At 41.9% G+C, this 26340-nt stretch overlaps 2 protein-coding genes across 2 annotated transcripts in view; both read right to left on the bottom strand.

The window, feature by feature from the left end:
* cacng1a (calcium channel, voltage-dependent, gamma subunit 1a) overlaps positions 1–9885 on the bottom strand; it is a 12337-nt gene extending 2452 nt beyond the window's left edge. The window contains exons 1-3 of the mRNA XM_012827490.3: positions 9352–9885; positions 2567–2641; positions 1–90 (exon numbers count right to left, since the gene is read on the bottom strand). The exon at positions 1–90 is cut by the window's left edge and continues 48 nt beyond it. Coding sequence (XP_012682944.2) covers positions 1–90; positions 2567–2641; positions 9352–9586 — 400 coding nt within the window. The 5' untranslated portion in view covers positions 9587–9885. The remainder of the gene's footprint in view (positions 91–2566; positions 2642–9351) is intronic.
* A 5724-nt stretch (positions 9886–15609) lies between these two features.
* Positions 15610–26340, bottom strand: LOC105900214 (voltage-dependent calcium channel gamma-4 subunit). The gene is made up of 4 exons (XM_012827475.3): positions 25432–26340; positions 21433–21516; positions 18902–19042; positions 15610–17582 (listed from the first exon to the last, which is right to left on the bottom strand). Exons 1-4 carry the CDS (start codon positions 25646–25648, stop codon positions 16996–16998), a joined length of 1029 nt encoding a protein of 342 aa, XP_012682929.2. The 5' UTR covers positions 25649–26340; the 3' UTR covers positions 15610–16995.

Here is a 26340-nt window from a genome sequence, read left to right as displayed (position 1 = left end):
CCTGGGCCAGGGCTGCGATAGCACAGATCGTCCCGAGGATCATGAAGGCCACACTGAAGATAGCGATGGCAGCCGCTGAGATGCTGTACTCTAGGGAGGGAAGAGAGATACGAGAGAATTGAACAATCCACTCACACAGGTAAGCCTCTACCAACTGCCCAATTAGGAGATTCAAGATCACTTTGACACCTCATAGTTGTGTATCATAATGTATGATTCACAACTTTCTTTTAATTAAAGACACAATGGGGGTTTACGATAACAACATTTGTGAACGTCAGTGATCATGAAAGCACATTGTGAATCGTGACAATATTAAAATATGCGTAAAACGAGTAGATGACAGAATTCTCTGACAAGTGAGGCATAACTAACAGTAATGTGCATGCGCTGAGATTCCTGGTGGTTATCTTATCAGAACCGCAAGAGGTAACTCTAAGGCTCCCTGTTGTTTGAGTACACAACAGGGGGTCTTTACATTTCCAGCTGACTGTAATTTATGGCACGATGCCTAATTGAAGCCGAGAATTTGTTAAATCAGATTGACAAACTAGCGGAGAAGGAGAGGTGTCATCTTTGTGCCTTAGCAGCCTCTTCACAGAGGGCTACATTACAGCCTTGTGCTGTACACGGACCATCCTATCCATTAAGATGAAATAAACAAGATCCAATTCCTCAAAGGATTCTCTGATGAGGAGGGTGATCCTATCATGGTTTGAATGTTCTAGTCCTTATGGGATATGCTTCACATTCTAGCCCAAGAGAGTTCTCTCAAGGGAACTGATAGTACAGCATTTGGATGTCATAGTTACATTACATTTAGAAAATCCCTTATTGATCCTTTTGTAGATCTCCAAGCCTTAGTTCACACTCTGTAGACGAGGGGAAGGATGCAGGGTCTGCCGATGAAGTGTTCAGGTAGGTTTTACAGTTTTTTTGTCTCAGTGACAGAACGTTTATAGTGGCTGAACAAAACAACTTCTTTTTACTCGACATGCCACTCCTAGTTCAAATATGTTAAACTTTGACCCTGTCTCCAGCTATCACAACATGCACATAGCAGCTAAACGTGTCATAATGTATCAAATACGCAATGATCAGTGCAATAAACTATAAAACGATTTAGTACATGAACACAAAACACAACAACTCTCAAATTTGTATGTATTGGGAAAGAAATATTATGTACTATGAAATACAATATCCATACAGTCATTAAAAAACGTTGAATTATTTTCATCCTGCTGTGTAGGTGTTCATGTCATTTTACAGTTCATACTTCATTCAAATCGAGCTGCAAACTGCATTCATTTCCTTACATTGATATTCATTTTGTCGCTGTTCTATTTGTTCGCTGTGACATGTTCTGCCAACTGTAAACCCACCTTTACATTCATTTGTTGGACTTTACTCTAAATGACAGACACAACAGTCCCCTGTTAGCATATAACATCACATTACAAACCACCCCCTCAAAACATCCATCCCACTAATATCTCAAACTACAAGGATGATGGCTGGAAAGGAGGCGTTTAGTTTCTTCTGTGCTGCTAGACTACGTGGTCAAAGTAAACAAATTAGCAGACCATTATCAGCCCAAAAAAGTTGAGGCAACATATTAGTAAAACAATTATTACAAAACACAGCTCCTTACAGCTCAAGGTTAAGACAGTATGCAGTAAACAGACAAATGATTGGACACAAAGTTGTCTGTAGGCTGTAACCTTGAGTGTTTTTCATTTGTCTCTGTAGTGGCTGATTATCTTGTCCAGGGTTATTTATGGGGGGAGAATCCTTGCTGTGTCGCCTCATCTTCTCTGATTAGTTTAATTGCATTTTCTCTGATTGTTTTAGCTGAAGGACTTTTTTTTCTCTCTCTCTCCTTTTTTCTTTAAACGTCCTCTGGGGAAGGAAGTGTTTGCTTTGACCGGAGAGAGACCGCTCACTTCACAGTCCTTCAGTCCTCAGTCACAGGCTGATGTTAATAGTGCGTTGGAATCCACAGAGCTCATCTCATTTACACCCCCGGTTATGGGCCCTGACAGCCCTCCCCTTGAGTTACATCGAGGAGCCCATGCTACGTTATACATCGCCTCCTGTATCCTGCCTTAACATGTAGCAGAACATGCCACGATGAGGGCCTAATGGGCTCATGACACTGGGGGCCACCGTAGGGGGTGCTCTATGTGTGTGGAGGGGTCTGGGCTTTGAGCACACCCACCCACCCCTCCTGGTTGCCCCCTCACATACATACACACACACACACACACAGACACAGACACACGCACATACACACACACACAGACACACACGCACACACACACACCATTTCCTGGAAGTCTGTTTGTGTCTCTTCTACATATGTGTGATTTGATACACTCTGATACATTTGGTTCACTCTCACCCAGTTCCACGAGACATTTTATAGAACAGGTATGAATATCAGAATGATCCGGTTACAATTCAGATTAGCTGAGAAAGCAGATTTAACAAAAGCCCTTTGAGTTGGATCTGGTTTTTGTAGTGACGTTGAGGTAGCAGACCAATACAGAAGCACAACACTCACCTCTCTGGGTCGTCATGTCAAGAACTTCAGATTCCTCTCCTGGGGTGAAGTGCCTAAAGTAAGTGCAGTTGTGCTCTAGAAGACAGAGAGAGAATGATTTGGTAAATACATGTCTAATACTGTTGAACTTCACTTTTAGATGCTTTATGACAATCCATTACAGTGATATACTGTATGTAGGGTGATATACTGTAGGTAGGGTGATAAACCGTTTGTAAGGTGGACATGTCTATGTACATTGAATGTGTTGAATAGCTCTGAACAGCTGTAGCAGCGATAAACAGCAATAATACCAATAAAATTATCTCAATTAACTACTTAAGGAATTATACTTGACACATAATGTGAAGTACAGCACACATCAAGCGCCTCTGGAAAAACAACAGATGTAAGTACCATGTAAATGAATGAATACAGTTTTTCTATTAGTGTGACATCGGTGTTTACGCTATTCACTTTTTCGTACTTGGCTCAGACAGTCATCTAATCCTGTATGTTTACCCTGAACATTCCTGCCCATGGATTGTTTTACAGGGCCTAATGCATGAGTAGGTTGACTTGAGACACTTCCAATTAGTCAAGCATGCACTGTTGCCCAGCGACTAATATTTGTTTCACCCATTTTCAGTCGTGGGTAGGGCCGCTGACCAGATCAACTGAGGTTGTCCTGTCACAGCCCCTATAAAAAGCCTCTTTGGTCAGAACTACCGAGTATACTTAAGCCTAAATTGATATTGGTTTATCTTTTGTGATGTGTGACAGATAGTAAACAACTGTTAACTTGCACTAAGCTGTGTTACGGCAGAGAACTACAAATTCAACTAGGTGTCAAGAGGATGTCTCTTTGGCATAGCACACTGATATGAACACAAAGTCCTCATTATGCCTTATTTATTAACGTGCTAATTCTGCTCCCATAGTATAGCATGATGCTAGCATGAAACCTTAAAGCTGCTCCCATAGTATAGCATGATGCTAGCATGAAACCTTAATGCTGCTCCCATAGTATAGCATGATGCTAGCATGAAACCTTAAAGCCCTTCCAAATATGTGCCAGAACCGGTATATGAAACGGATCTCCTCACTGCATTGAAGCCATTCAAATCTGGCACGCCGACTGTCTCCCCAACCAGGGGGGGACCAAACTCCTTTTTCTGCCGCTAAACACAGGATCACGTCACCAACAACGCCTAGATGAATATTATCTAAGTGGGGTTACTGTGATGGTAATTGTAGTTCTTCACAAGAGGCGATTGCCCTCATAGGCCTGGGTAAAGATAGATTGATACTGAAGCTCTTAGCCAGGCCTTTTTTACTGTGCTATTGCCCTTTGCATGCTGACTAAATAGCCACTTAGCGCCGGCGCTGTGTCAATTATGCTGCTGCATTGCCTGCTTCATTACCTTTTTATATCCTAATTATACCCTCACCTCAAAGCTTTGGATAGGACTCACATGCCTGGGCAGACACACAGACACACACACACACACACACACACACACTCAACACAACACACACACACACTCAACACAACACACGCATACACACACTCAACACAACACACACATACACACACTCAACACAATACACACATACACACACTCAACACAACACACACACACACACACACTCAACACAATACACACATACACAGACTCAACACAACACACCTACACGGGCACATGCTTAGATTTAATTGCTGGACTCTTTTAACAGCAGGTGGATGATCATGAGCTGGTGGATGAGGAACACTGTTAGTTGGAGTATTTTTCTTAGACCGGCAGCATTGTCACACTGGGTCACAACCAATAATGGAGGCGATCTGACACTCATGAAAGTCAAATACTGTGAAGATCTGACACTCTAGGTAAATATCATAAATGGAGTACAACAAACAACTGTTTAGAAGCAAAGTGGTTTTGACATACACACTGGAATGCCGTTGCGTTTATGACTTTTAAATATATTTTCTTAAGTATCTTCACTTGCACATTGCAGTGCATCCAGGATTTTGCGATCTTGTGTTTTCACGAATTCACGCAAATTCAAGGAGTTCCCACAATTAGAATTGCAATTTTCTCTTCTTACCATGATATTTCTGCAAAAAAAACTCTGCCTTATTTACAATTGATTTTATTTAACTCAAAATCACTGCAATTTTAACCACTATTTTTTGAGAATTCCTGCAGCAAATGTATTCACTTTTGGCCACAACAACCACAAAAAACCCTCAGCCTCACCAGCCTCACCAGACTGACCAAACACTACTCACCAGACTGACTGACTATTGACACAGCCATGAATTAGCAAATGAAAAGCTAATGAGGAATGGTTCACCACAGGTTTTATATGCAGGGTGGCTCTCAGGGTGGAAGTCAATTACACAGACATTCAAAATGTCATGCATCCCTTTTAGAGCAGCCTTTTAGCGTGACTGGTATCTGGGTTTTGGCCAATTCTCTTGTGGTTCTCAGTTCTTAATCCTTTTGAGTCTCTATCTTGTGCGAATCATGACATCTACTACAGCTGACACTGACCACTGAAGAGATACTTTATTTTATTGAAGTGGTGGAACATGAGGTAAGATTTGGCTTTGATACTAGGGACTTCCTTACGCCAATCCTCAAGAGGTTGCAATGGGTAATGGTTTAAGAGGAGGTCAGTTAGCTTAGGTGCTGGGCTTGCAAGGGACAACAAGGGCCCAGGTGGTTTAAGCCCGCTAAACGCAGGTGGTTCTGTCAGTCAAGCCTTTCAACTTGACTGCCACACGGCTCTGACGCCTGCCCAGCTGCCTTGCTGCATGCAGGCTAAATTTAAATCCTGCGCTTGTAGAAATGTAACACAGGAGGCGCACACACAAACGCACACAAACACACACACACACACACCAACACACGCACGCATACACACACACACATACATACAAAACACACACACAAACACACACACGCATATACACACACAAGCATACACACAAACACACACATACAAACACACACATGCATACACACAAACACACACACAAACACACACACGCATATACACACACAAGCATACACACAAACACACACATACAAACACACACACGCATACACACACAAGCATACACACAAACACACACATACAAACACACACATGCATACACACAAACACACACACAAAGTACAAAGAAACACTCAAGCCAACATCTTTGTTGGTTCCATGGACTGACGTGTTCACAAAAAAAACACGTTCCTCTTGTCTCCTATAATGCCATTCATACTAGAGGGATATCACAGAACTAAAAAACCACACAACCCTCCTACCCTCCACTAAGCACAACTGCACTTTATAGGTTTACAGGGATATGCAATATGGGACTCTGTGCAATATTTGATGTCTTGATGATTTCCTAATTTATGTTTTTAATATATTTATGTGTTAGTGCGTGGGTGGATGCAAGCATGCTTTAGTGTGGTTGAAGTGTGTATGTGGATGTGAGCATTGTTTTTTTTAGTGGATGCACAAGCGAATTTCGTTGTGTGTATCTACTGCACAATGGCAATTAAAGTCTATTCTATTCTATTCATGTGACTATCAAGACTCACTTGTTTCAAAGTGTAATGAAACATTAGTCCTGAGATAATTTTCCTCATTTCTGTGTTCTTCTAGAAATTACACAGCTTATCAGAAAGGATAACGATTTAACCTCTGACGATTGACTTCCGCCGTCACTCAAACGGCTTCATTATGTTTGTCCGCGGATGAAAATACGAAACCAATTAAGATTTGATTTGCATTCAGCTTAGGGCTCGGAACAGGAACCCAATGTACTCTCTGCTGCCAGACCTTCGAGTGCAACACAGAAGCAGCCAATAGCACCTCACTCTGCACAACAACAACAACAAAAACAAACAACTCTCTACCACTCCTCATTTCTTGGTGTGAGACATGAAGCATTATTCATTCATATAGAACTTCCTCCTTAAAACATGGAAGTTCAGGTTAGAGTGGGCTGACTGATAACTAATACTCATTATACCTTGTCCTGCTAACATTCACTATTATTTTTTCATCTCGATCCATCAAAAGCTCTTACTGTAGTGGCACAGGAAGTTTTGCGTTCTCCCGCCATAAGCGGCTAACCAATGAGAAGGCATGGAGCCAACCAGTCTGTGATGACTCACCCACATATCTGGCTGTCAAGTAGTTGTGCATCTTCAAGCCTTATAACAACGGAGGCAGGCCGCCAATAACCTTATATATAACCAATAACCAATAACCTTAAATTTGGTCTTAAAACTCGTGTACGTTTCAGTTCAGTCAATTCAATCTGATGAATGTTCATTTCAATAAAACTGTTATATTTTCACAGTAAGTAAGGGAAGTCTAACTGTCCTAACGATTTATTTCTATTTATTATCGTTAGTTGTATTTAGAATAATCTACAGTTGCAGTATTGTAGAAAAGAGAGCACTTTTAAAAAATTCAACGTGGTGATGATCCATTGCATGTGTACAACTTCTAAAGACAGAATTAGCACTGGTACTATTAGACTCATGTGGTCAGGACTTTTGCTGTCTGTCATTGTAATGTTTATATAATACTACTAGGCACAGATCCAAAACTAAACTGTTTTAGTTCAGGCTTGTGATGAGTGGTGTCTTGTTGTCACAGGTTACTGCATGTAAACCCACAATACTATAGTATTTGTGATACTATAGCCTGCATGGAGAATACCAAAAAAAATTCCTAGTATCTGTATACATGGCGAAATAAAGTTGAATTGAATTGAATTGAATTGAATTGAATTGAATTGAATTGAATTGAATTGAATTGAACCATAGTCCTCAATTAGATTTATATTGTGTGCATATATATGAACATTTCAACAGCCAAAATCTACAAAAGCCCTGTATACATATACATTTTAATTGTATAGAGATTTTTTTTCCCCAAATAACTAAAAATCCATATAACATAAGGGTGTTTTCAAAATTAGATGTCCCTATTGGGTGCCATGATTCAACAGCACTGACCGCAGACAATCTCAGTGCATACATAACATTCTATCGTTCAGCTTCCTAAACAGGGAAACCAATAAATTCCGTCTCCAAAAATAAAAAAGAATGTCAAAAGCATTCCCTCGTGGGGTTACCAAACCCCTTGCTCTTGTGGTGTGCAGATGTTGTGGTGTGTCTTGTTGGAGCAACTGGTAGATTATGTGTTAGTTCCAGCATTACCCTGCACCTGCCTGGTTCCTCCCTTTCCTGGAGCTGTTGGTACATGCTTGGCATAGTTAAGCCTTCTTGTTTTGCGGTCTTTCCTGGCCTAGACCACATCACTGCAGATATATTGCAATGCAAATACGTATCAGTCTTATTCTGCAAAGAATACCTTGACATGAGGATGAGTTGGACTTCACTGAAGTGGGTGAGGTCTTATGAGGATTACTTTTCTTAAGTGTGAGTCATATTATGACAGTGCAAGATATCTGTTGACTGACAAGAGTGCCCTGGCTGATGAATGCTTAGATAAGGTGGATGACAGGGACTTTGTCAGCACATGTTCATCATATGCCACCTCAGGAATGTCACCATTAACAGGTGGGGGACCTTTGGTTCACACGCATTTCAGCTTACACACCAACTGTTTGGGAAGAATTTGTTCCAAATATGATCAGTGGGCTTGTGATCTATATTGGGTCTACACCTGCACTGATATTCTGTGCATCACAGGTTCCTACCAGTTAGGTTGTCTTTGTTTTTCTCTCTTCCTCTCCTCAGAGGGACACTTGTACTGTACCCTGAGTACATACAATATGTGACAAAACTATTCATATTTCATCCTAACTAGGAATGATTGCTATTTGAGTTCCTTTCCCAGTCTGTTACTAGTCTTCTCAGTGCACTCTACTGAATGAAAATAATGGTTCTCAGTGCACTCTACTGAATGGGAATAACGTTTCTCAGTGCACTACTGAATGGGAATAATGTTTCTCAGTGCACTACTGAATGGGAATAATGTTTCTCAGTGCACTACTGAATGAGAATAACGGTTCTCAGTGCACTCTCCTGAATGGGAATAATGGTTCTCAGTGCACTCTACTGAATGAGAATAACGGTTCTCTTGATTTGGAGAACCCACCCAACAGACATGGTCGGTCTTGTTACAACAAGGTTCAGGTGTGCAGATACCTAACGTGCGGATTTGATCTAAAACTGACTTCAAAAACATGAGATTTGATCTAAAACTGACTTCAAAAACATGAGATTTGTTTTCATTTTGAGGGCTGTTTATTCTTATGGATGTTTGACACTTAAGTACCAGAATTGTCTGGTGTACTCAAATGTCTTCATAATCTCATAATACTTGTAGCACTTGACTTTGTGCCCCTCAGCACTATCAATGAAGATTGTGCCTCACTGGACCTGAAGGGGTTAATCCACGAACGGCGCACCACATTACTAAGTCTGAGAGTCCCTGGCAGATCGGGTGACTGTGGCCCACATAATGGACCACTCTGCATGGAGTCACTACAGAACACCACAGCACAGCTCTCTACGTGACTGTCAAATGTTCTTAACACTCCAGCCATGGGGTGTGACCAAGTTCAACCAAAGCACCTTGTCTGATGCAATAACAACTTATAACACAGAGCATAAAGTGTTTGGTAATCCATTAATGTTTGGGTGGATAAGGAATTCAGTGTTTATTTTAAGCATTACGAAATTCTAAGAATTCCCTTTTCACACAGAATGTCCCATATGCGTGTCAGAGGGAGCTAGTTGTGGGACTGTACTTACCTCCCGGTAGGCTGATGGGGCCACAACTATGGCCGATTCTCTCCACATCTGTGATGTAGAGGTTTTTCTTGCACAGCCTCCAGAGACCAAAGTGGGCCGCCTCGCATGTGCTATTGACCTCCGTCACCTTGGGGCTCAATACGGCCCAGTGGTCCGACACGACGGCGGTGAACATGCAGAACATGCCCACCACCAGGCAGAAGATGGTGAGCTTCAGCTTCGTCTTCTTTTGCATGGTGCCGGCGGTGAGTTTCACTCAGGTATGGAACAAGTTCTGGGAGTTGGGTGTGCTGAGAAAAATCCTCTGATAGTCCCCCCTTCTGACCAGCTTCCTGTGTCGGGTTCCGCTCCTGCACGGTCTACAGCAACGTCCCACCGTGGCTTGTTGACTCTCCCCGGGATCTGTGTCTCTGTGGTACGAAAGGGGGTCAACTGATTGTTGCCCTGATTTTGTTCAGCCCTCTCTCTCTTTCTGTGTGTATGTGTACTGAAGGGAGAGAGAGGAGGCCTCCTTGTCGACCGTCAGCTGTTGAGGCGCATCAGAAAAGTTGATGACCAGACTGACTGCGAAGCACGGGTGGGGTATGTGGAGGAGGGGTAAGGGGTGTCGGGAAAGGTGGGGGCTTGCCTGGGGGGGGGGCTGTTTCTATAAATGTGCGCAGTGGGTCAAGCTATCGGGCTATTGGATTACAGATATTTGGATGGGAGTGTGCGTGTGTGTGCCCAAGTAAAGATGTTTAGATGGTCTGGCTTAAGCCAGAGTATTTATGCACATTTTTAAAATGGCCTTTTAAGTCCTTTGAAAACTTTCTTTCTCTTTCTCTTTCTCTCTCTCTCTGTCTCTCTCTCTGAATGGGATACAGCACTTAAGATTGTGGATTCCACACAAGTACTATAAACATGCTTCTCCACACTTGTGTCAATTAAGTTCACAATCAGCATAAATTATTCTGTCAGACGAAGTAAGATGTCAAATCCTAAAGTCATATATAGCAGTTTCTGTCTTTCCTCCTTTTCTTTCCCCTTTTTGGGAGAAACATTTATTTATAAATCCTTACACATATCGGACACAGTTCAGTTTCCTGAGACTGAGCAATAAACTCGCATCTGTAAACTATTTATAAAGAGAATTCTGTGTATAAACAGCAGCTGTCGAGCCGTAGAACAGCCAATGTCACTTAGCCCCGAGGAGAACACGGAAGACTGATATGCGACTGATGATCTCACACATGCACACACACGCGCACACACACACACACACACGCACGCACGCACGCACACACACACACACACACATACACACATACAGCCTGCTAACTTTTTGATTAATAGATATGACAGAGAAATGTAAACACAGCGTTGTGTATGTATTCTCAAATAGAACTTTCATTCAATATTAGCTTATGCACTATGCGGTTTTATATAGCTCTGTTTGATAAAGCAGAGCAAATCATGAAAAATATTGGAATATGATGGTGAAACTAGAAATTAGTCCAGCCAAATACACTGGCAGATAAAAACAGTTGTGTGTAAATAATTCACACACAAAGAACATCCTGTAATCCATCTTGACAAGTGGATTACAGGAAATCAGTCTATTTGCTTTTAACATTCCACTTCCCAGGATGCATTATCTAAGTGTAGGCTTTTTTAAGGTGTATGAACTTGAGCTATGAGCACTATGGTGACTAGAATGGTCTGATTTTGCTTGGAGGATTTACTCAAAGTATTCAAAGTATACGCATGCATACACAAAGTATACTCATGTACACACAAAGTATTTCAGAATTTGTCAGCTTTGAAATGGGATGGTACAGTTACTTGTTTAGTCCAAATTGATATCACAAAATCTCGGCTAGTATACCTTGTCCCTGCATCAGACAATTGATTCAGCCAGAGATTTTATAGTGCAATTGGCTAGGTGAACATTGTCAAATGTATTCAAGGTCCTACAACTATCCTAAAACTATCGAATTAATTACATAAGATAGCGTGTGAGCAGTAGCTTATTGGCAATCAAAATAATAATTAAAGCAGATATGTATCTATAATGTTTCTGAACATTAATTGGCAATTGCCATCTTTCCCTGAGTCACTCTGTCTTTATGAAGTAGCTAGTAAAATATCTTCAAACTTAACAGCCTACTTAACTATTTAACCCTTACATGACCTGGCTGTCAGTGTTAGTTTGTAAATCCTTGCTCAGTTTTTGTTCATGACTATCACCAAAGTAAATGTTTACTAGCATTTAATAGTTTAATAGCATTTTTTTATAAACTGCCAACACCTCATAAAAGTAACACATCAGACACACCATGTCTGGTGTCTGGAGTCATGTCTGGAGTCAGCCTGCCGAGTTTCAACATTTCTGTCTGTGTTCTGGTCTTAAATAAAGAAATGTTGTTATGTCTGTCAAACCTACATTTTAAAATTGATCAAAAGATGGTTGACCATACTAGGGACTTTGAGGGAGAAGTTGCACAACAGGGATGGAGCCAAGATGCTAGTTGTAGTAATGCTAGTGGAAATGCTAACAGTCAGTGACGGCACAATAGGTGAGATTTCAAGTTCCCTCCTAAATCTTACAAAAAAATTCACCCACATATATATGACACCCACCTCAATCCCTTATCCCAACATAGTATAGACACTCACACCACCTAGACGAACACTGTGTGTTTGATTCAGGTATCAAGTGTCCCGCTGTGAGTGTATTTTAGGTACGTCTCATACCGGAACATTCCCCAAGTCTGCTGATGAATTCAAACAATGGTGTTTCTCATGCAGACTCTTTAGTAGTTACTCTCACCCTAGCTAATTTAAAATAGCTTTGACTGCTCAGCAAATTCACACACACACACACACACACACAAACACACATCCCCCCCCCACACATACTATGATATACCAGACAGTTATTTCTGTCTGAATGCTTGCTACCCTTTCTATCATTTTAACCTCATGTGGTCATGAAGTATTGACAGATGGCAACTTTGAGGTTTCCTTTGCCATTTTGTAACATACTTGATCCCAATCCTCACGCCACTGTTGGTGAAAAATAGTATTAGTAGTCATGCTAATGTTAATAACCAGAGTATCACCAAAAATTACCAGGTGTGTATTAACATTCACGTAAGAAGGTGAAAAACACTGAATTTATCAGTTTGTACAAGAAAAATGAAATTAGCCTAATAATTTGATGCCAAGAAACATCAAGCTCAGGCTTAGTGTTAGGTTGGCTCTCTCCTCTCTTCTTTCCACCAGTGTAACAGCACTTTTAGCATATGTGCTACCTGCTTTTCTTTGTATGCTAGCTAAGCTAAGCCATAAATCAGCTCGGTTTATTTGTGTTTGCATTCTGTCCCTTTGTCTCCTCAACAACTTGTTTTTAAACGTTGTGCATCTGTGCCCACCTTACGACCAAAGGGGTAAATGGACTGCCCTTTATGATTTATGGCCAGCACTCACCTCCTGGTGGCAAAAGGCAGCCATGCTAAGTGCCAAAGTAGCTTAGGGTTCAGTATGTGGCCCATGAAGAAAGGAACAGCTGGGATCAAAGCAGGAAGCCTCCTGGTCCCGGAGGACCGCTAATATCTAAGCCAGTCCGACATTCGGGAACGCTTTGGACCAGTCATTCAGAGTTAAGGGCTCATGGTCAGGACTCAGTGGCTAGCTGTTGGTTCATGATTGACAAAGTACCTGATGATGTCAGTGATGGGCTTTTGTTTGTTAGCATCTGCAACAGCAACCACTGACAGTGATGGTGTTGGTGTGTCACAGATGTCCACTCAATCTTTAAAGAATTTAAAGTAGCAATAGGTTAATCACGTAATCTCATTACAGATGTGGATTATCACAGCAACTGACTTCATCTCTAACGCCTGGAACTTAAAAGTGAAAGATGTATTCTGCTGCTCAAGATAAGTCAATAAAATTCCTCACGTATTAGTCTGGAGTTTGGAGATTTTAACATCTGTCTGAACATGAATGTCAGCAGTCTGTGTTTACGAAATTGGGATAACCCATACACTCAATACCTTTTCAACATCTAACCTATTTATAATCGTTTAAAAAAAAAATCCTTCCAATCCCAACCCTTTCGTTGCTTCTTGGCTCTTCCTCCTCACTTCATTTAATCGTCTCTCTGGCTCCTGAGGAGGGCGGAACTGAAGTGTGGCTTCATGGCGCTCTGCTCTCCATGTGTTCTCCTCAGTTGGTTATTTGATTGTGTTTTACCCCACTTAAGTCACTTTGTATAAATCCACACTTCAATTTGTGAACTAAGTGGATTGTTGTTTTGTCTCATCCAGTGTTCACTCTGTACTGAAAGGGTAAGATATAACACGTGTTTTCTGGTTAGGAGTTCATGCTATGGTTGCACATATACCCTCATTACAGACACACTTCCAAAGCGGGATACAATTTGTGAATCTTAGCATTAACAAACCAACCTTGAGTTGATTATTTCAGGGCATTACTGTCTGTTCTCTGCCACCAATTTAGAGCCCTGCATTTTAAAGAAACTCATCAATGGAGAACAATAATAATTCCTAACCATTCAGGCTGGTAAAAAAAAAGGAGGAAATCCTGAACACATTCAGATACAGCATCGCGTTTCAAAACACAGAACCAACACTGCTCTTCAGGAAGAGGGATAGTAGGACCGACAGGCACCTCATTTATTAACGTGAATGTCAAACTGGGACAGCTGACGACAGTCGTGAAGCCAGGTCAATGAAAAACATGACAGACAGCAGAGAAATCATCTGAGGCTGATACGGACCGTTACAAGCCTGTTAGTGAGTTATATTACAGATTAGCATAGATGCCACCACACACAGCTCCAGGTACATATAAAGTATATCTACAGCACATCGCTCTGACAGGGTCCGGAGTACATGTTAGAATTCTGCTTTTATTTACATGAAGTATATTTGAATAAAACATCAGCTCTTTTTGAGTAACAAATCGTGATACAGGTGTTGACATTTTATCTTTTTTTTTTTGCTTCAAAAATCCCTTTATAGAACCTTTATACTGTTTTGAAAAGAAATGATTCAGAATGTCATGTGAAATCCACTATATAGATTATGTACAAGAAAAAAAGATTGTGGTCTGGGTGAATATCACGACAATTAATTTTACAAACACAAACCGTCTGACAGTCTGAGGCAAATTATAGGATTTATTTTGTGGCCGTCATAACTGTAATCAGTAATGAAAAAGGAAGCATGATTCTCCCCATAGCATGCCAATTCTTCACTTAAAAATGAGAGACCATGCAAAATAATAACCATGAACGATGTAATCTATTGCATGTAAGCTCTCATTTCTGGCTCCACTGCCGCTGTTTTACAAGAAAAGACTTTTCAAATAATAATTAGCTTAATACCAAAAGGGTGTGAGCTCAGACAGCATGCTCTGCTTGTGTTGTGATTTGCAAACACACAGAGAAAAAAGGAATGTCTCAAACCAGAATGTTGACATGGAGACAACAGGCTTCCAATCTCCTTAAGTGCACTGCAGACAAACACAAAACTAAAATGCAGCACTACATCCGGATCACAGTGTATGTTCAATTATACCCAACCAGTTTGAAATTGTCCCAACCTCTTTGAAAAATTACATAAAACAGACAAAATACAAAATAAATCATTAAGATCAATTCAAGTTGGTCCCTTGCACAGTAACATCTAGCATGGCCAAACTCTGTCAAAACCCCCTGGTAGTTATTTGGGGATTTCAGGTCATATAATGTAACAATGTTTTAGAGAACTAACACACAGTTCATACTGATATTCTAACACCTCTCAGTGTCAACTGCAATTTATTAAAAAAATCCATGATTTATGATCCCCAAAGCCAATGACTCACTTACATCTGGTTAAATGAAGGGATGGGCAGGAGCAGAGGACAGAACATGTTGGTAAAGCGCCACACAGCAGGACTAAAGAGACACATCAGTACTTGGCAGGTGCCCCGGTTGCAGGAAGAAATGATTTAGGTCAGTGTTCCCTGCCAAAAAGAGGCCATTACTCCAAAGAAAGGGCCCAGTCCACATGACAGATCATGACTCATTCATGCCCTTTAAAGAGCTGAATCACACGCAGACACACACACACACACACGGAGACACACACACACACACACGGAGACACACACACACACAGAGACACACACACACACGGAGACACACACACACACGGAGACACACACACACACACACACATACACATAAAGCACACATGCTGAGGCTCTTGTTCTTGTTTACATTAAAGAGAGATGTGGAGTAGTCAGGATCCATTGGGAGGATACCCGTTATGAAATAACATGAATTTAACACAGCAGGCCAAACAGAGGATGTTTGCCTCTCAGTTCCAGCCGAGGCATCATTGTCCCAGCCTTTCCCTGGCTCCAAGTCATCGGGACAGAAACATTTTGGAGTGTGGGTGGGCCCAAACTTGTCACTGAAGTGTGTGAATGTCGATCCTTTTAGCATCCCACGGAACTGCTCATGTTTGCCCTGTCCTGTGAGAATAAGCGCGGCGGGTGTAAGAAGCAAGCTGTCTGGCTTCGTTAGAGAGAGGACCCCACTGGCGTTGAGTGTGGCGATCGAGACCAGGGTTCAGAGTGGGGGCGCACGGAAGGCCACCCTAGAACCAGTTTCAAACTGGAAGTACTTCTGAATGTCTAAGCTGTGGGACGTCAAAGTGACGGATGCAAGAAAAAGAAAGGGGACAGTTGCTGTTTACAATAGCTGGGATGGAGAGATTGATAAAAGAAAGAAAGATGACAACAGTAATTCCCTTCCTTTCAAACACTTTGTGGATTAGATTATCGGGTGAAAGAAACACAGCAGACACACAGCACGTGGGGTCCTTCACAACACATAGATGTATATAGACCTTAAGATCAAAATGGTTCCCTTTTTAGTCAAGCAGTGATCATCAACATCCCTGAGCAAATAAAGATCATTTTATATCTTCAGTGTTTGGAATGTTCCATGCACAGAGTAAGAATCACAGTATCATTCACTAGCTCCAACCAATACAACTTCATAGCTTTAAGAAGGGTTGTAAACACCTATAAGGATATATATGGCAGTGGTTCAAAGCAAGTTGTACAAATGGCTATGTTCAGTCAGTAACAAAATCCCAGATGGCCACATGGATCAGTCCAATGCAACTATAAGGGGGGGGGGGTTATCCTGGAATTCTGATACAACAAGTATGTTAGCACCGGTTTCCTTGCAATGTTAGTACAGTCGCTAAAACGTTCTTGAAAACACAAAGACAACGCTGTCCCGCACTACGAAACACAATGACATCTTTAGCTAAACTTGCTGAAAACACTTGGTTTCACTGTTCAATCTTCAGATGCATAACGAAAACAAAATATTGCTACTTCTGGCGACTTCTATAGAGCAAACCATTCCACCCGCATGCTCCCTGTCTGATGCTACAAATGTATTAATCTATTGGCGACATTTGGGTCTGCCTGATATGATCAATATTCTGTCTATCGTGTTTTGTGCTTTTTTTAGATTATCCACACCCCTTGACAGTACAACCCCCCAAAGATGTCATCATCCAGTACAGCAGGGACCGTCTCTTTGAGGAGTCATCTTCAAGGCCCTCGTCCCTCTCACACAGGGGTTGTCCGGCGGTTGAGGGTGTCCTTGAGCATGTCTTTGGGGAAACAGTTGTGCACCTGCAGGAAGCCGGGCGGGTCTCTCTGGGGGCTGTAGGGCCCCGTGGCCCCCGTGGCCCCCTGCATCAGGCGCTCCCGGCCCAGCGTGTACATGGAGATGTCGGCCAGCGGGAGCGGCGAGGAGGCCGAGGCAGCGCCGGCGCCGGCCATCTTGAGGCCCACGGGCGAGGCGTCGCGAGACGGTTCGGTCGAGTGAGAGCTGGAGCGCGAACGTCGCCGGCGGTAGCGATAGCTGGGGATGCGCGTGTACGGCGAGGACGACGAGCAGGACGGCCGGGCCGAAGAGGACATCGGGCACTTGTGGCGGTCGCGGCGCGCCTTCATGTGAGCCTCCTTGTTCTTGTCGATGTACATGTTGACGGCGATCACGCCGATGGCCTCGGCCACGATGAAAGAGAGCGCCCCCGAGTAGAAGGACCAGCCGTAGCCGTAGTAGTTCTTCTTGTCCTCGTCCTTCTTGTCGCCAGGGTCACCGACGTTACTGGAGATGTAAACAATGATGCCGATGATGTTGCTCAGACCTAGAGGGGGGAGGAAACGTCAAAATGTTGTTACCTTATGGAATGCCAATCGTTCCAATTCCCTCCAGCGCCATGATAGGGGACTTTAATGAAGGAACTAAGAATCATGTTTAATGCTCATCATGTGAGTCATCATGTGAAACACTTGAATGTGAATTTACAATTCAGATCAGTTTCTATACAGAACTGTTCCTCACCACAGCCTGTTGAAAGCTGGTTTGAATAAGGAAATACTATTATGAGAGGGTTATTCTAGCACAGTTTTTTAGGAACCTGGATGAAGTCAGTGTGCTGAAATTAGTTTCTAAAAATGTAGTGCTGAATCTTCAATATATTTTTAACTGTTTTTAACCATGGATTTACTACAGTTTTGAAAGAAGAGAGGCTTCTTGAATTACTGAACTGCCTTTGGCTTTGAACTTGATACCATGACTAACCCTGCCCCTGTGTGCTGTGTTTATACCAGTGTGTGTGTGTGTGTGTGTGTGTGTGTGTGTGTGTGTGTGTGTGTGTGTGCTGTGTGTGTGTGTGCTATGTTTATATCAGTGTGTATGTGTGTGTGTGTGTGTGTGCTGTGTTTATATCAGTGTGTATGTGTGTGTGTGTGTGTGTGTGTGTGTGTGTGTTTGTATGTGTGTGTGTGTTTGTATGTGTGTGTGTGTGTGTGTGTGTGTGTGTGTGTGCTGTTTTATATCAGTGTGTATGTGTGTGTGTGTGTGTGTGTGTGTGTGTGTGTGTGCTGTGTTTATATCAGTGTGTGTGTGTGTGTGTGTGTGTGTGTGTGTGCTGTGTGTGTGTGTGCTATGTTTATATCAGTGTGTATGTGTGTGTGTGTGTGTGTGCTGTGTTTATATCAGTGTGTATGTGTGTGTGTGTGTGTGTGTGTGTGTGTGTGTGTGTGTGTGTGTGTGTTTGTATGTGTGTGTGTGTTTGTATGTGTGTGTGTGTGTGTGTGTGTGTGTGTGTGTGTGCTGTTTTATATCAGTGTGTATGTGTGTGTGTGTGTGTGTGTGTGTGTGTGCTGTGTTTATATCAGTGTGTGTGTGTGTGTGTGTGTGTGTGTGTGTGTGTGTGTGTGCTGTGTGTGTGTGTGCTATGTTTATATCAGTGTGTATGTGTGTGTGTGTGTGTGTGTGTGCTGTGTTTATATCAGTGTGTATGTGTGTGTGTGTGTGTGTGTGTGTGTGTGTGTGTGTGTGTGTGTGTGTGTGTGTGTGTGTGTGTGTGTGTGTGTGTGTGTGTGTGTGTGTGTGAGTAAACAAGAGATGTACTCCTTTTTAAAAGGCCATGGATGAGTCATGGTTTCCCACGTGTCTTACCTGCTGCCACAAACAGGATCCCTGCGCTGAGCAGAATGTTGTTCTTGCCGCTGTAGATGCGTCCGACCGCCGCACACAGACCGCCCAGTAGCAGCAAGATGGCGCTCAGGATCGGAAACAGACTGGAGGCTCGGACCACACCTACAACATGGGGAGAGAGACGGAACCGATCAACGATAGACGTGTCATTATTTCAACTACGTTCTTGGCATATGAATAATCCACTATAGCGCTGAAAAGTATTTTTTCTCTAAATAGTTTTATACCATAGTGCTGTGTGGCTATGTATGACATGGTAATACACGGGCAAATGTGTTTTAACAAAAAAAGAGAGACAAACAAGACAAAAATCAGTTGGTTTATGCTGAAGTCTAAGGGTTTCTGTGACAACCACATTTGGCTAAACTAACTCCTGTTAGAGTACGTGATGGAGTTCACTGATCGGTAACCTCCATTCAGGCCTCCTGATAACACTGCCTCACATTAGACTGAAGAGTGGGACAGCATGTTAGGACATCTCACTTCATTCCTTTGAACTCTTCAGTACATTGCTGAAAAGGTGTGAAGCCCCGCTGAGCCAGTTGGTCAAACCAGTGATCCACACAGGGGAGGGGATGATTGGTTGCATCATGTTCAGAGCTCCTCCCCACATAGTGTTCAGTGATGTCATCTACTCTACTCTACTCTCCATACTGACTCTGTGTAGCTGTGATCTCATCGTTTTATTGCTGCCATAAATTGTCCAACACTTTTACCGGTGATGAAGTATGGTTTCAGCTGAGCAGCTGAGACACTCTGAAAACTTCATTCTGAGTGGAACTAATGTGGTCCTGTTTCAAATGTCACTGTATTTACTCATTTGTGTCATGAGATAACTGACAAAATACTCTATATGAAATGACATATTTGTCTTGTTAAAACAACATTGTGGATTATACTACATTATACTGCACTCAGTCTGTATGGCATCATTATGGTCAGCCAAAGGGGGCACATGGAACTCCTCTGCTGGTCACCCTTCACTGGCTCCCTGTGGCTGCTAGAATTACATTCAAATCCCTCACTCTTGCCTATAGGACAGCCACAGGATTGGCACCAGCCTATTTAAATGGCATGATTCAGCTCTATTCCCCCTCTTGACCATTACGCTCCTCTGATGGGCGTCTGCGGTCTTGTCCTTCTCTCAGCAGCAAGAGATCGCAGTCAAGACTCTTTTAGTTTGTGGTACCTCAGTGGTGGAATGGCCTACCTAATGCTGTCTGTTTCACCTTTTTAAACTGCATTTGCCTAATGAGTTTATTTATTTGTTTGTTGTTGTTGTTGTTGTTATTATTATTGTTGTTGTTGTAATAATTGATGGTTTTACTTTAAAATGATAAGGAAGAATATTGTTTCATGAATTTCATTTCATTATGATTGTTACTTAATTTTCCCTTTGTTTTTATCTCATGTTTCTGTAAAAGCGTCTGCTAAATACCCTTACTATAACTATGACATTAATTGATAAGTCAGCATGGTGTAAAATGGAGCACATTTTTGCCTCAAGCTGTTCAAATGGGGCTGATTTGAAAAGCTAATTGTGTGAGTGACTGAAATAGGAAAAGAGAAAAAACAAGACTATACATTCTCAAATGTCATGATGTGGCTTTAATAACAATGTCAAATAGTTCTTTAATTAACTGCATGTACTGTTCAGTGGTTTCTTTTCAGTTAATCTTGATACAAAATTAACTCAAATGTCTTGAGGCTAGTTCGTTCACAGGAGAAGCTGGAAAAAGATTACATTCTCAGAGAAAATTAACTGAAAATTCAGATTGAGTCCTAATACTTAGATTACACATCACTGTTAACAAGGTAAACAAACTATATGCCTACATATTTAAAAGAAAGCTCGGCCACCAAACATAGATTGCTTAATCACTACGTTTATGTTTTATTCCTCTTTTGCTATAGGGAAGAAGCAGTAAGTCTTAACTGTGGACAGATAAGGATTGCTGTTGTTTTTCTTTGGATCGGCTTCCAATTCAGCTTGCAGATAAGCACTCAGAAATGCTGTTCTCAGCATGGATGGTCAGAACTCAAGAGTGTTCTACATTTAACTAACTGTGAGTGGTTCAATACTGATGCTTCTCAACATTCATTCAAATGATGGATTTGGTCAACATCACAGACATCGTGTGGGCCTTCTACATGAGGGAACATGAACTAAAAACATCATATCATACAAATAGAGGACGCTTAAATGAGAAATGACATACAAAATTAGAATAATTGATTGAAGCCAAGTGGCATTCTTCTGAGGCCCTAAAGGATTTTGGCTACTGTGCTGTCGGCCTTTCATTCTGCTGGATGCAGACGATCAATATTTTTCATTTATGTACTGAACCATGAACTCATATTTTTCAGGCCTGATTTAATAATGACATAACTGTGCCAATGATTATGACGATGGGGTGCGTTGGAGAAACCCTGTGTGTGTGTCTGCTCTTATGTGTACTCTGGTCAAACAGCAGTGAATCTGTGGCACTCACGTAAAATGTACTCCGAGTTGTCCGTGTCGTAGTCATTCTCATCGGGGAAATTGTTGATCCGAAAACAGCTTCCTCTGTACATACCTACGGCAAAAGAAGTTCAATAAGTCGCGGAACACTGTCTCGTGGTAGTGCAGACTTATATATGGGTCAGACACACAAACCTCACCAAATAACAAGTGTGACGTAAAATGAACACTGAACACTGAGGAAGGCCACTTAAGCAATCAGCAGGGGCTCCATCTTGGCTCAGTTATTTAACCCCAGAATGGCCCTATGTGTGCTCCTCAGAGAGAAAAAAAACAATCCACAAGGATATCCCATGTTACATTGCAGGATCGATGACCTTTAACAATGACAAGAGTAATTGGTCACTGAGCATTTGTGTGAAATGAAGCACTCTCATTAGATGGGGGGCGTTTTCCTGCTTGTGGCATGTGCCTCTAACTGCAACTAGCAATGACTGCGACAAAGCCCAGCATCCCCAGACCACATGCACTGACAACTGGGTTGTTATAGAGTACTTCTGAGCCTGTATCTGTATTCAGCACATCCCATATGCATAGCTAGAATACATAAATACATAACCATTTGCATGTCAAATGCTGGTTTGATTGTAACTACAGACAGATTTGTGTGTGCAATTTCACACATACACGAGATCAAAAATAGACAGGGTGATATGTTTTGTGAAATCTGTGTTTGATTAAATAAGTATAATGGAACCACTGAATAATCAACAGAGTTTTCTCTAAATGTCCTCTAACATAATAAGAACATCTTCTCTCTCTCTCTCTCTCTCTCTCTCTCTCTCTCTCTCTCTGTCCTGTTGTCTCCTGTGGTATGGGGAGGAATAAGTCATACAATAGTGATTTGTGGAGAGCAGTCTCAGACACTTCAAAGCACTCTCCACTGATTCTAAGGGAGCCTTTAAAAGAACACCCACCCACCCAAACATCGGAGAGCATGAAACAATGACTAAAAAAGATGTAACTCCACCACCGCACTGGTGCCGACTTTTTTTTGTTTCTTTAATATCCTTGACTGACACTATCTCATGCAAATCATTTATTAAATGTGCCCAAACCTGCCTGCTTATATCCTCATATCCAAACCACAGTTAAGACCTCAGATATGCTGAAGGTAAGAACAGAAAGGCCTCAACTCATACACATTTCAATAAGCAGGACAGCCACTCTGAATTAATAAAAAAGGTTTAATAACGAAACCTGAAACGTGATTTTTGATAAAGCAAATCCTGACGTATACAACAGGCTTTGTCATAATAGTAATTCAGGCAAAGGAGATACTAACGGACAAAAGTCTGACTGATAGTGTGCTCTGTCCATCTAGCTGCTGGTAAACACAACAGGCACAGTTCCTTTGACCCCCAACTGACCTGTGAAGAGGATGTCTATCTATCATGCCATATGTTATGATGATGGTCGTAGTTTCATAGTAAAACCCTGCACGCTGAGTCTCTGGTGAGTCAGCACATCTTCTCCTTGGCTACCGTGAGCCAAGTCACCCAATCACATGTTCAACCACCAACCATCTTCTGAACAGAACTTTAACCCCCGGCCCTGGTTGACTCCACTGGCGAAACCGCTTACAGACTCTGGTCCTATAACTTAAAAGCTAAGCGACATGCAGTAGTCATAGTAAGCATCCAAAAGAACCACCATTGACACTAGCTATCCATTAATAAGGTAAATTACTTTTCCTCATGAAGGGTCTTTGTCATCTCTACCTAACACACTACTTCAACTCTGATCTGATTGATGTATTCAAATGTAAATGACACAGAACCCCCTCTACACCTAACCCACGTCTCTGAGCAGAGCTAATAAGCATCAGACTGAAAACAGTCGTGCTGCTTTGTTAGTGTCCATGAGTGCTCATTGAACATGTCTAGCCCTTAGTGCTCTGATGCACTGTGAAGACGAAGGCTGCTCGTGCAGCGTCCAAAACAAGCCCTCATCTGTCAATCAGTGCAGCTGTGCTGAGAGAGTGGGTGGACTGGACTGGGTGAGTGCATTAGAGGAGGAAGTCTGGCCCACTGGCTGGGATATGCGCTGGAGCAATAATACCAACTGAGACAAAGACATAGGATGGACCATGTGCTACTTGGTCTATTTCAAAAGAATATTAATAAGGGTGGTAGTATACTAAATTGGTAGTATACTAAATTGATCAAATATAATATTTAACTATAATAACTTGACCATTGACTAGAAGAGTGTATCATAAAATGTATCTATTAACTTTTATTCAATGTGTTATAGTTGCTTGAAAATGATATGTCTCGCCTGTCTTGCGATCTCTTCATTTCGTTTCCTGGCATGCCTCCGGGGAGCAGCGGATGGAGGCTTCACTGGCTGAATGTTTCAAAGACACAGCCCTGTCTGTGGGGAGGAGGGGAGGCGGCGGCGGCGGCTGCCAAGTCGCTATTCAAAGCCCCGCCGCGCCGAGATTAAGCCAGGTGCGATATACTCGCGCACGTGCTGGGGTGTCTCCATCCTTTCCTGTGTTGTCTGCCAAATAGTTATAATGTTGTGATCACGGTTGGTAGAATTCCATGATCATGGTAGTTATGATTTGATATAATTAGTGATCTTAAATTTAGGGGGGGGTGGGGGGCTTTTAGAAGTGTTGTTATGCCCACAAAGATCTAATACAAAAATAACAGTTTAAATGAATATCTTTCATCAAAAACAGATATTTTAGCTTCCTAACAGTGTTGTCAGTTTATGTTTCTCTTGCCTCAGGCCCATCAGACTGAGGTTGGAGGTCAGGCACTCACATCATGGATCTAAATGGCAGGTCAAGACCATGCCTTCTGTTGCTATGGCACCATGTGACTCCACAGGAATACAGTATTATACTAATCTGCCAACCTCACGGTCCTAAACCTCAATTACACACACCAGGTCTGTTACAGCTTAACAACTAGAATATCAGAGAAATAAGAAAGATTGTATACACAATACAAGCAATATCTGTGTAGAACAAATAGGAGTCGGTTATCATAACCCACAGTGAGTTCAAAGAAAACCAAAATCTCATTTCTTTCTGAACATGTTCACTTATGCACACAGACCGTCTAATCTTAACTATGAACTCTTAACTATGATTTATTCTCACTATTGGTGTAGTTTCAATCATCCCAGTACCCCATATTTACATAGATCAGGGGTTGCATCGTCTTGCAGATTGATCTAGCTTTACATTTTAGCAAACAAGGTTATATTGCCTTATAGGGGCAGTTTATGTTTCCTAACCTCATTGACACGACCCAGCCCTTACAAACACTTCTGTGACTGAAATCATGAGCAAAGTGCTTTTTTACCATGACTTCACAAATATTCACATTTATATATTTGAAAAGCAAAACACAGAATTGTCCCATTTATGAGCTTCATCCATGTTGCCATGGCAATGTTAGATACAGTTGCCAGGCAACAGCATCAACTATCTAGTGGCGCTTTTGCGCATCCAGGGTGCCTCTCCCTGGTCACACACGTCAGAACTTAAGCGCTTAGGCAGAAGAGATATCAAAATAAATAGACTGACAAAAAAAAATCATAGTTACAAAATAAGTTATTCCATCCTTTATAGCCTTCATTTATACACGAAACTACAAACAGGTAACCAACAAGTTACTTTATACAGCTTTTATCCAAGATTTAAATTGTGAAATGTCCTTCAGATAAATTTGTAACTTCATTATTTAACATGCGTTTGGCAAAGACGTTTTCCCCCAGTGACCGGAATAGCTTTTCTCTGGTTCTCTGATCCCCCAGCGCTTTGGCATGGAGGAGAAACAGCATCGCCTCTACTTATTTCGAGTTAAGTAGAGAACTATCAGGTAAAATAGCTCTATTCAAAGTCACTGCTGAGAGGAGTATAGTTTTGCGGCGTATGATACAATACAAATCGCTTTTTTGTTCCCAAACAAAAGTTTGATAACTGAAATGTGGAGAAAGCAAACAGTTTTACCTTCAATACAACATATTCTCCAGAGACCAGAGTGCGTGAGGTCGCCTTTAGTTTTCCTAATTTGAGTTTCGTCCGCGGAGATGTTCGTGGCGTTACAGATATACGCACGGGAGTACAGCCAGTAGTCCGTGCCAATGGCAACTGTCATCAAACTAAAGGCAACGAACGCTCCAAAGGTGGTCAGCAGCAGTTGAATCCCACGGTCACACCGCGCCATGTCGCTTCATACTAATCCCGGTCAGCTTACTCAATGGTAATAATAAAACGCGTCATCAGACAATTCCAGTTGAATTCACCCTTCCACTCAGAACTTTACTTTCATCTCTGTATCTTTCAGTTTTCGGCATTTTTCAGACTCGGGGCTCTCCGGGCGCGCCTTGCTGATCAACTTCAGGAGCACTTTTTTCTTAGTTCATTAAACAACACAGAGACCTTGTCTGTGTAAATTCAGCCAATCCTTCCATTATTCATAATGTTCTCCTGTTACAGCCTTTAAAAAACCATAAATCATATGATCCCCTTTTTTGAATGCCACGATTCCTCTTAAGAACTCTCAAACTCAAATGAATTGATTCACATAACGATGCAACGTCCCTTCCTCTAACCACACCTTCTGATCTAGGAGCCAATCAGAGTCTTTATTGGTCATCACTGTATCGTTGAAGCAATATGAACCGTTACAGCATCTGAACATACAAACAACTCGTACGATGTATGATTCCACTATCATCAATAATGATTTAAAAAAGTTACAGAGATACTGACTACTGCTTCAACTGCTTATTTTGATTCACGGATCCATAGTTTTGCCCATTCCGCTGCAAACCATTTAGAGTGGAGTAGGTGATTCAGTCTAAGGGGCACCTCACTCTACTTTTCTTCAAACAGTAACTATCGTGGCTGTGGGGC

This window comes from Clupea harengus, chromosome 26 (assembly GCF_900700415.2).
Source record: "Clupea harengus chromosome 26, Ch_v2.0.2, whole genome shotgun sequence".
In the NCBI taxonomy this organism is placed as follows: Eukaryota; Metazoa; Chordata; class Actinopteri; order Clupeiformes; family Clupeidae; genus Clupea; species Clupea harengus.
This window is presented reverse-complemented; position numbering and strand designations above follow the sequence as displayed.